At 39.1% G+C, this 11,427-nt stretch overlaps 1 protein-coding gene across 2 annotated transcripts in view; it reads right to left on the bottom strand.

The window, feature by feature from the left end:
* Nucleotides 1-9,308: 9,308 nt before the first annotated feature.
* The window catches only part of AHI1 (Abelson helper integration site 1), a 289,456-nt gene continuing 287,337 nt past the window's right edge, over nt 9,309-11,427 (bottom strand). Inside the window, exon 25 of one of the 2 annotated variants that reach the window (XM_077289311.1) lies at nt 9,309-9,676. In XM_077289311.1, coding sequence (XP_077145426.1) covers nt 9,460-9,676 — 217 coding nt within the window. In that variant the 3' untranslated portion in view covers nt 9,309-9,459. The remainder of the gene's footprint in view (nt 9,677-11,427) is intronic. The other variant, XM_077289310.1, reaches the window with a different exon arrangement.

The following is an 11,427-nucleotide window of genomic DNA, read 5'->3' as shown; positions in this document are numbered from 1 at the left end:
ATTACCTGTGACTACCTCCTGAAGCTCATCAAGAGAATGCCAAGAGTGTACAAAGCAGTCATCAAAGCAAAAGGTGGCTACTTTCAAGAACCTAGAATATAAGACATATTTTCAGTTGTTTCACACTTTTTTGTTAAGTATATAATTACACATGTGTTAATTCATAGTTTTGATGCCTTCAGTGTGAATTTACAATTTTCATAGGAAAATACAGAAAAATCTTTAAGTGAGAAGGTGTGTCCAAACTTTTGGTCTGTACTGTATGAACTGGCCAATATAAATGTATCTAGTATCCAAAAGCAGTATTGCTATTTATATTTCATATTGACATGCTTTAGCACTACTGAGTGCAACTTTTCATGCTCTCAGCATAGTCTAACAGGCTTTTCATAGCTTGGTGACCCAGATGTTGACATGGTGACCTTGGGTTATAGCGATGCCGATCGCACGGTAGAGGGAGCCCCCTCCCTTTCCCAGCCTCCTAAATGCTGCGATTGATATCGATCGCGGCATTTAGGAGTTAAACAGCTGGGGCGGCGAGGGCACCGCTCCTGGCTGTGAGAGCCGGGGCTTGGCTATCATGTAAGCAGAGTTCCTGGCACAGCTTCTGTGACTTACATGATCATCATGACGTACCTATACATCATTGGTCAGAAACCCCTGACATGATGTATGTCCAATGACGTGAAGGGGTTAATATATGTGGCCTTGTAGGCAGGTTGATTACACAAGGTGTGGTTCCTTTAAAAGTTAATGATTCATAATGAATTTTAAGTTTTAGTGTTTTTTTTTCTGGTTTGGTTGTGTTTGATAGTGACCACCTATAGCTTCTTTATACAGTATATACTTTTTTGGTTTTCCTTAACTATGTGTGTATATTTAACATTCCACACTTGTGGCCACAATGCTCACTCTGGAACGCAAAAGACAGACATTAGGCCATGGTAAATTAATCAGACATTTACTGTACAGTATATCACAGTTTATTACTTTTACATATTGTAGCCCAAATGTCCAGATATTAAAATCCCTTTAATAATCATAACAAATGGATATTTCTTTGTGGAAATTTTCTGTTGATTACGGTCAAAAATCAAATCAACTGCTTCAATAATGAAACATGTAATAAGTAAATGCAAGTATATTCTAACAAACTAAGCACTGTATGTATTGTTAATTCCACTATCTACTGTGTACTTATAATATAATTGCCTTTACATGTTGGCATTACATAATTTCTTCAATCTGCTTTTTTTTTGTTTTTTTTGTATCTTTTTTCACCAGTTTGTTAAGCAACATAGGAACATGTGCAAGGATTATTGTGGTTTGCGCTTGGGGAATTTTTCATACTTCAATGCCCATATGCTGCTAGTCTCACTTCTTTCTTTTTATCAATGGGTTTGTGTTGTGTCATGTGGCAAATGTAGGATTATCTAATTTTAATCCTGTTGACATCCTCCCAAGAGACCAAAAGGTTAAGTTTTCAATTTAACACACAATTGGTAAAAAAATATGAATTTCAACAAGCTTTACAATATTGTATATTTAAACATATTTATTAAAATATAAAATCATTGTTTGGGTTTTACATTAGCATATTCCTTCACTAAAATCAATTCTTCATCAAGATGATAAAAAAATGCATAAATTGCATAAATTAATTCTAAAATAAAGTGCACTTTTGTTAATTTCAGTGATACATTTTCAATACAATTTGCAATTGCTTTTAACACCAAGTAACTCCCCAAAATATATATGGTATATATATAATACAGGTGATTCTCACAAAATTAGAATATCATCAAAAAGTTAATATTTCAGTTCTTCAATACAAAAAGTGAAGCTCATATATTATATAGTCATTACAGAGTGATCTATTTCAAGTGTTTATTTCTGTTAATGTTGATGATTATGGCTTACAGCCAATGAAAACCCAAAAGTAATTATGTCAGTAAATCTGAATTATTAACAAAAAACACCTGCAAAGGCTTTCTAAGCATTTAAAAAGGTCCCTTAGTCTGTTTCAGTAGGCTCCATATTCATGGGGAAGACTGCTCACTTGACAAATGTCCTGAGGGCACTCATTGACACACTCCACAAGGAGGGTAAGCCACAAAAGGTCATTGCTAAACAAGCTGGCTGTTCACAGAGTGCTGTATCCAAGAATATTAACCCCTTAAGCCCCGAGGGTGGTTTGCACGTTAATGACCGGGCCGATTTTTACAATTCTGACCACTGTCCCTTTATGAGGTTATAACTCTGGAACGCTTCAACGGATCCTGGTGATTCTGACATTGTTTTCTCGTGACATATTGTACTTCATGATAGTGGTAAAATTTATTCGATATAACTTGCGTTTATTTGTGAAAAAAACGGAAATTTGGTGAAAATTTTGAAAATTTCGCAATTTTCCAACTTTGAATTTTTATGCCCTTAAATCACAGAGATATGTCACACAAAATACTTAATAGGTAACATTTCCCACAAGTCTACTTTACATCAGCACAGTTTTGGAACCAACATTTTTTTTTTGTTAGGGAGTTATAAGGGTTAAAAGTTGACCAGCAATTTCTCATTTTTACAACACCATTTTTCTTAGGGACCACATCTCATTTGAAGTCATTTTGAGGGGTCTATATGATAGAAAATACCCAAGTGTGACACCATTCTAAAAACTGCACCCCTCAAGGTGCTCAAAACCACATTCAAGAAGTTTATTAACCCTTCAGGTGTTTCACAGGAATTTTTGGAATGTTTAAATAAAAATGAACATTTAACTTTTTTTCACACATAATTTATTTCAGCTCCAATTTGTTTTATTTTTACCAAGGGTAACAGGAGAAAATGGACCCCAAAAGTTGTTGTCCTGAGTACGCTGATACCCCATATGTGGGGGTAAACCACTGTTTGGGCGCATGACAGAGCTCGGAAGGGAAGGAGCGCCATTTGACTTTTCAATGCAAAATTGACTGGAATTGAGATGGGACGCCATGTTGCGTTTGGAGAGCCCCTGATGTGCCTAAACATTGAAACCCCCCACAAGTGACACCATTTTGGAAAGTAGACCCCTTAAGGAACTTATCTAGATGTGTGGTGAGCACTTTGACCCAACAAGTGCTTCACAGAAGTTTATAATGCAGAGCCGTAAAAATAAAAAATCATATTTTTTCACAAAAATGATCTTTTCGCCCCCAATTTTTTATTTTGCCAAGGGTAAGAGAAGAAATTGGACCCCAAAAGTTGTTGTGCAAATTGTCCTGAGTACGCTGATACCCGATATGTGGGGGTTAATGACTGGTCGCATGACAGAGCTTGGAAGGGAAGGAGCGCCGTTTGACTTTTCAATGCAAAATTGACTGGAATTGAGATGGGACACCATGTCGCGTTTGGAGAGCCCCTGATGTGCCTAAACATTAAAACCCCCCACAAGTGACACCATTTTGGAAAGTAGACCCCCTAAGGAACTTATCTAGATGTGTTTTGAAAGCTTTGAACCCCCAAGTGTTTCACTACAGTTTATAACGCAGAGCCGTGAAAATAAAAAATCTTTTTTTTTTTCACAAAAAAGATTTTTTAGCCCCCAGTTTTGTATTTTCACAAGGGTAATAGGATAAATCGGACCCCAAAAGTTGTCCAATTTGTCCTGAGTACGCTGATACCCCATATGTGGGGGGAACCAATGTTTGGGCGCATGGCAGAGCTCGGAAGGGAAGGAGCGCCATTTGGAATGCAGACTTAGATGGATTGGTCTGCAGGCGTCACGTTGCATTTGCAGCGCCCCTGATGAACCCAAACAGTAGAAACCCCCATAAGTGACCCCATATTGGAAACTAGACCTCCCAAGGAACTTATCTAGATGTGTTGTGAGAACTTTGAACCCCCAAGTGTTTCACTAGTTTACAACGCAGAGCCGTGAAAATAAAAAATCTTTTTTCCCACAAAAATGATTTTTAGCCCTCCAAATTTTTATTTTTCCAAGGGTAACAAGAGAACTTGGACCCCAAAAGTTGTTGTCCAATTTGTCCCAAGTACGCTGATACCCCATATGTTGGGGTAAACCCCTGTTTGGGAGCACGGGAGAGCTCGGAAGGGAAGGAGCACTGTTTTACTTTTTCAACGCAGAATTGGCTGGAATTGAGATCGGACGCCATGTCGTGTTTGGAGAGCCCCTGATGTGCCTAAACAGTGGAAACTCCCCAATTCTAACTGAAACCCTAATCCAAACACGCTCCTAACCCTAATCCCAATGGTAACCCTAACGACACCCCTAACCCTGACACACCCCTAACTCTAATCCCAACCCTAATCCCAACCGTAAATGTAATCCAAACCCTAACCCTAACTTTAGCCCCAACCCTAACCCTAACTTTAGCCCCAACCCTAACTTTAGCCCTAACCCTAACTTTAGCCCCAACCCTAACCCTAACTTTATCTCCAACCCTAGCCCTAACCCTATACCTAGCCATAACCCTAGCCCTAATCCTAATGGAAAAATGGAAATAAATACATTTTTTTTAATTTTATTATTTTTCCATAACTAAGGGGGTGATGAAGGGGGGTTTGATTTACTTTTATAGCGTTTTTTATAGCGGATTTTTATGATTGGCAGCTGTCACACACTAAAAGACGCTTTTTATAGCAAAAAAGTTTTTGCATCTCCACATTTTGAGACCTTTCATTTTTCCATATTTTGGTCCACAGAGTCATGTGAGGTCTTGTTTTTTTGCGGGACGAGTTGACGTTTTTATTCGTAACATTTTCAGGCATGTGACATTTTTTGATCGCTTTTTACTCCAATTTTTGTGAGGCAGAATGACCAAAAACCAGCTATTCATGAATTTCTTTGGGGGGGGGCGTGTTTATACCGTTCCACGTTTGGTAAAATTGATAAAGCAGTTTTATTCTTCGGGTCAGTATGATTACAGCGATACCTCATTTATATCATTTTTTTATGTTTTAGCGCTTTTATATGATAAAAACTATTTTATAGAAAAAATAATTATTTTGGCATCGCTTTATTCTGAAAACTATAACTTTTTTATTTTTTTTGCTGATGATGCTGTATGGTGGCTCATTTTTTGTGGGACAAGATGTCATTTTCAGCGGTACCATGGTTATTTATATCCGTCTTTTTGATCGCGTGTTATTCCACTTTTTGTTCGGCGGTATGATAATAAAGCATTGTTTTCTGCCTCGTTTTTTTATTTTTTTACGGTGTTCACTGAAGGGGTTAACTAGTGGGACAGTTTTATAGGTTGGGTCATTACGGACGCGGCGATACTAAATATGTGTACTTTTATTGTTTTTTTAATTTAGATAAAGAAATGTATTTATGGGAATAATATATATATATATTTTCTTTATTTAGGAATTTTTTTTTTTTTTTACACATGTGGAAATTTATTTTTTTACTTTTTTACTTTGTCCCACGGGGGGACATCACAGATCGCTGATCTGACAGTTTGCACAGCACTCTGTCAGATCAGCCATCTGACTTACAGCGCTGCAGGCTTACCAGCGCTGCAGGCTTACCAGCACCTGCACTGAGCAGGCGCTTGGTAAGCCACCTCCCTGCAGGACCCGGGTGCAGCCCCGCGGCCATTTTGGAACCAGGGACTGCAGGGATAGGAGGTAAGAGACGCTCGGAGCAACGCAATCACATCGCGTTGCTCCGGGGGTCTCAGGGAAGCCCGCAGGGAGCCCCCTTCCTGCACGATGGTTCCCTATACCACCGGAATGCTGCGATCATGTTTGATCGCAGTGTGCCGGGGGTTAATGTGCCGGGAGCGGTCCGTGACCGCTCCTGGCACATAGTGCCTGATGTCAGCTGCGCTAGTCAGCTGACACCCGGCCGCGATCCCCCCGTGAGCGCGGCCGATCGCATATGACATACTATCCCGTCGGTGGGAATTAAGGCCCACCCCACCTCGACGGGATAGTACGTCATATGGGATTAAGGGGTAAATGGACAGTTGAGTGGAAGGAAAAAGTGTGGTAGAAAAAGGTGCACAAACAACCCGGATAAACGCAGCCTTTAAAGGATTGTTAATAAAAGGTCATTCAAAAATTTGGGGAAGATTCGCAAGAAGTGGACTGCTGCTGGAGACATTGCTTCAAGAGCCACCACATACAGACATATCCAGTACATGGGCTATGAGTGTCGCATTCCTTGTGTCAAGCTACTCATGACCAACAGACAATGCCAGAAGCGTCTTAGCTGAGCCAAGGAGAAAAAGAACTGGACTGTTGCTCAGTGATCCAAGGTTTTGTTTTCAGATGAAAGTAAATTTTGCATTTCATTTGGAAATCAAGGTCCCAGAGTCTGGAGGAACAGTGGAGAGGCACACAATCCAAGCTGCTTGAGGTCTAGTGTGAAGGTTCCAATCAGTGATGGTTTGGGGGGCCATGTCATCTGCTGGTGTAGGTCCACTGTACATTATCAAGACCAAAGTCGGTGCAGTCGTCTACCGGGAAATTTTAGAGCACTTCATGCTTCAATCTGCAGACAAGCTTTTGGGAGATGGAAATTTCATTCTCCAGCAAGACTTGGCACCTGTCCACACTGTCAAAAGTACCAATACCTGGTTTAAAAACAACAGTATCACTGTGCTTGATTGGCCAGCAAACTTGCCTGACCATAACCCCATAATCTATGCGGTATTGTCAAGAGAAAGACGAGAGACATCATACCCAACAATGCAGACGAGCTGAAGGCTGCTATCAAAGCAACCTGGGCTTCCATAACACCTCAGCAGTGCCACAGGCAGATCGCCTCCATGCGACGCCCCATTGATGCTGTAATTGATGCAAAAGGAGCCCCAACTAAGTACTGAGTGCATTTACTGAACATATATTTCTGTAGGCCAACATTTCGGATTTTAAAATCATTTATCAAGCTGGTGCTATAAAGTATTCTAATTTAATGAGATTATGACTTTTGGGCTTTCATTGGCTGTAAGCCATAATCATCAAAATTAACAGAAATAAACATTTGAAATAGATCACTCTGTTTGCAATGACTATATAAGAGTTTCACTTTTTGTATTGAAGAACTGAAATAAATTAACTTTTTGATGATATTCTAATTTTGAGAGAAGTCCCTTTATATGGATATACAGGGTGGGGCATTTATATGGATACACCTAAATAAAATGGGAATGCTTGGTGATATCAACTTCCTGTTTGTGGCACATTAGTATATGGGAGGGGGAAACTCTTCAAGATGGGTGGTGACCATGGTGGCAATTTTGAATTCGGCCATTTTGGATGCAACTTTATAAATGGCCCACCCAGGTGTATCCATAAAAATGGCCCACCCTGTAGATAGTTTAACATGTAGAGTTGATTACATGGATCCAGCACTTAGATTCTTAGTGACATGTCTATAGCCGAAGACTGCAAATGTAAAACTTACGGTGGATTTTGGAAGAAATAATAATGAGGTAGTTTATTCTAAATGATACTTTTTGAAATGTAAAAAAATAGAAGTTGTAGCTAGAAGATTGCTCTTGCAAGCTACACAATTTAATATTATATATCGATATTTTAGTTGTTTGGAAAAAAAGTATATACAATTTTCCTTTATCACCTTTATTATTGTGAGCGATAAATATTTCTCCTCAATTTTCCAATCAGTGCTTAAAAGTTGGAAGTAGCGGGCTAAGTCGTCTGCAGATTAGTAGATCAAGTGTGCAGAAGATTGTATTATTGAGATATCAGAATATTATAGTAACTTGGTTTGGTGACTTATATAGGCATCCTGGAAAAGTACTTTACAAAATCCATAAGCGACAAAGGTTACCAAAGGTAGAATTTTAGGTGAGCAGATAAACTAGTAACTACTGGTAACATCTAGTAAATACATGATGTTGGTCCTCTGTTATCCTTCACAACATTTGCTAATTTTGATTCTTCCTATAGCAGGTAAACACTTTCATCAGCCAACACCAGTCAATGGTATCCTAAGAGAATTCCAGAGAAGTAGAAATGTGGGTGTGTTGCAAAAAGATAAGCCTAACGTCAATTTCTGGAGCTGTTAAAACATTGGAAATTAGTTGGCAAACTTTGGTGTAATAAATAGTACCTTGTTCAAAATACTGTTTTATGGGTTGCGTTCACTGTGTAACAATATTCAGGACAAATTTATTATACTAAATAATATATTAACCCCTTCACCCTGCAGCCCTTTGTCGCTCTTGCATTTGTTTTTCGCTCCCCTTCTTCCCAGAGCCATAACTTTTTTATTTTTCAGTCAATATGGCCATGCAAAGGCTTGTTTTTTTGCGAGACGAAATGTACTTTTGAATGACACCATTGGATTTACCATATCGTGTACTTTAAAATGGGAAAAAATTGCTGTGAAATTGCCAAAAAAGTGCAATTCCACAACTGTTTTTTGATATTTTTTTTTTTACTATTTTCAACAAATGCTAAAACTGACCTGCCAATATGATTCTTCAGGTCATTACGAGTTCATAGACACCAAACATGCATAGGTTGTTCTTTATTTAAATGGTGAAAAAAAAAATCCAAAGTTAAAACAAAATGCATAATTTTCCGAGACCCATAGCGTCTCCATTTTTCGTGATCTGGGGCTGGGTGAAGGCTTATTTTTTGCGCACCGAGCTGATATTTTTAATTATACCATTTTGATGTGGATACAATTTTTTGATCGCCCGTTATTGCATTTTAATGCAATGTTGCGGCAACCAAAAAAAGTAACTTTGGCGTTTTGACTTTTTTTCCGCTACACTGTTTACCGATTGGATTAATTATTTGTATAGCTTGATAGATCGGGTGATTCTGAATGTGACAATATCAAATATGTGTATTTTTTATTGTTTTATTTTGAACGGGGCGAATGGGTGGTGATGTGGGCTTTTATATTTTTAAAAACATTTTTTTTTTGTTTTTGCATGCTTTAACAGTCTCCATGGGAGACTAGAAGCTGCAGTTGTCCGATCGCCTCTGCTATACAGAGGCGATGATCAGATCGCCTGCGAGTAGCATGAAGGCTCATTTGCAATGAACGCCAATCGCTGAGCGGTGCTCATAGCAATCTGGCAATGACAACCACAGGGATCTCCTGCAGCCCGGGGTTGTGACATGGGCACCAATGGAAAGGGATTAGTGACATGCTACGGCGCGATCACATTAAATGCTGCTGTCAAAGATTGACAGCGGCATTTAACGGGTAAACAGCCGCGGGTGGATCGCGATTCCACCAGCGGCTGTTTGGAGCACATGTCAGCTGTTCAAAATAGCTGACGTGTCGGGAAAGTTGTGGGCTTAGTGCTGGAGCCCACATCAAAGGGAAGGACATGACATGCGCTACACATGTACAGCACATGTTGTGAAGGGGTTAAAATTCCTACATTTCTTTCCTTCTAGACTTTACTATACCAACATAGTGGCCGGTGTCAACCGCACTCTCTCTCTTTCATTTGGTCATTCGGCATTTTACTCATCCGGCTGAAATGCAATGTTTGTTTTTCCAGTATAGGTGACTTGTTTCAAGGATTTCTTCTTTTTCAGCTTAACAATGCTGTCTTGCTTTGGTAGACCATGATTATTCAAGTCAGAAAGTACAGGTGGTGGGAATGTTGTCAGTAGATCCACAGGATGTGAAGTAAGTTCAGATGACTGTCTCATCTGCTGTATTCTCTGTCTCTGTTCACTATCAAAAGAAACCATAAAATATATATCACTTTTAAAGAATGCATATTTCCAGACCTCAAGCACCGGTAAAAGGGACAATAAATGACAGAATACACATTGTCATTTGAAAGGGAAACTGTAATTTGATTAATGCTGCCCAAACCACTAGGAGAATGAATCAGAGCCCGATTATGCGATTGCACCCAGGTATTCTTCAGAGAAAATATAGTTTAATGATCTGGTTGGGGACCATATCCACAGATGAGTCTGCCTCAGTGTCCCCTCCGGCTGTCTTCTCCCAGTACCATTCTAGGCGATTTACAGGTGTCTCCCATGGCGAGAGATCTGTCACCTCTATCAGGCTATTCTTGTCTCAGCTACGATACCAGACCGGACCTATAAAATACATTTAGTTCTGCAACGCCAGAGCTTTTACATGAAAAATATACCTGGCGACAATCACATAGGCTATTATTCATGCTACTCTTGGTATGAGCAGCATCAAATATGTTTCCTTTAAAGGCAGTCTCTACTTTCTATACACAAATATGGTGAAAATGCTCCAATAAAGTATTAATCTCTGAATTTCACAAATCAATAGCTAGCTATGTTTTATTTATTTTTTTCACATGGAAAAAAAATATAGAACCGGAGGATAAAAGCCGCGCAGACCACAATAAAGGTAACAGAGTTACATACACACTCTGTTTATTAGCCTACGCGTTTCGTGGCAAACAGGCCACTTCATCAGGGCATCAAGATTCATCAGTAAAACCAGGTATATATACCCACAAATACAATCAAAAAAACACAAAACATGTGTAAACCCCACCCTCTTCTGACATCACTTCCGGTGGGAACACCCACTTTAGATCAAAAATTTGTAAATACACCCTTAATATTGGATACAAAACATTAAAATACATTGAAACATAATAATCGATCATTAAAACCATATATATTCATCAATAAATAATAAAAACAAATGTAAACATTTCTGGTATCCAGATAAACCAGGATTAGAACTCACTCTGGAAGAAACCTAAAAACTGTCCTCCAGAGATTAAACCTCCGTCTTATACCACTAAACCACCAAGTGGTCTTAGGTGAGGGCAGCTATTTATCTTGATTCACCAGTTTAACCCATTCAAAACACTTAAAATATCACATATTGACCCATAGCAAAGGAAACCAAGGGCCAATATGAGATGACTGACACTACATAGCGTGTCTGTAGTATACTTCAATATCAATAGGATTATTGGAACAAGAATCATATGAAGTGAAAGAAGTAAGGGGGAGGGTGAATTCCCATATACCCTATTTCAACGGTTCATTCAGGAATTAAACCCATATGGTCTAGAGGTCTACAAACACTGCAAAGAAATGAGCAGCACCCTAGACCAGTCAGCCACCTGGATTCATGGAAAATGGGGGCCACTATAATCAATAGTCTCTCGCCACATCGTCACACGGAGGAACCTCAACCATCAAAAAAATCCATCACAGAAGAATGTCAATGTGATGAAAATTCATGATATTAGATATTGGTTTCTAGAAGAGGTCACTTACCTCATTCAATCCACCAGGGCTTAAAGTGCCCAACTTAAAAATCCAATATGTTTCTTTTTTAGCCAGGATCTCCAATCTCCTAGGTGTATTAACAGGCACATGGTCAATGGGGGTAACAGATAATTTAACGTTACCATGATGGACTATGGTACAATGCCGTGACAATCCATGTTTAGAAAAACCTCTAAGGATATTAAA

The sequence above is a fragment of the Ranitomeya variabilis genome, chromosome 2, assembly GCF_051348905.1.
Source record: "Ranitomeya variabilis isolate aRanVar5 chromosome 2, aRanVar5.hap1, whole genome shotgun sequence".
Classification (NCBI taxonomy): Eukaryota; Metazoa; Chordata; class Amphibia; order Anura; family Dendrobatidae; genus Ranitomeya; species Ranitomeya variabilis.
The sequence above is the reverse complement of the archived record's forward strand: the minus strand, read 5'-3'. Positions and strand labels throughout refer to the sequence as shown.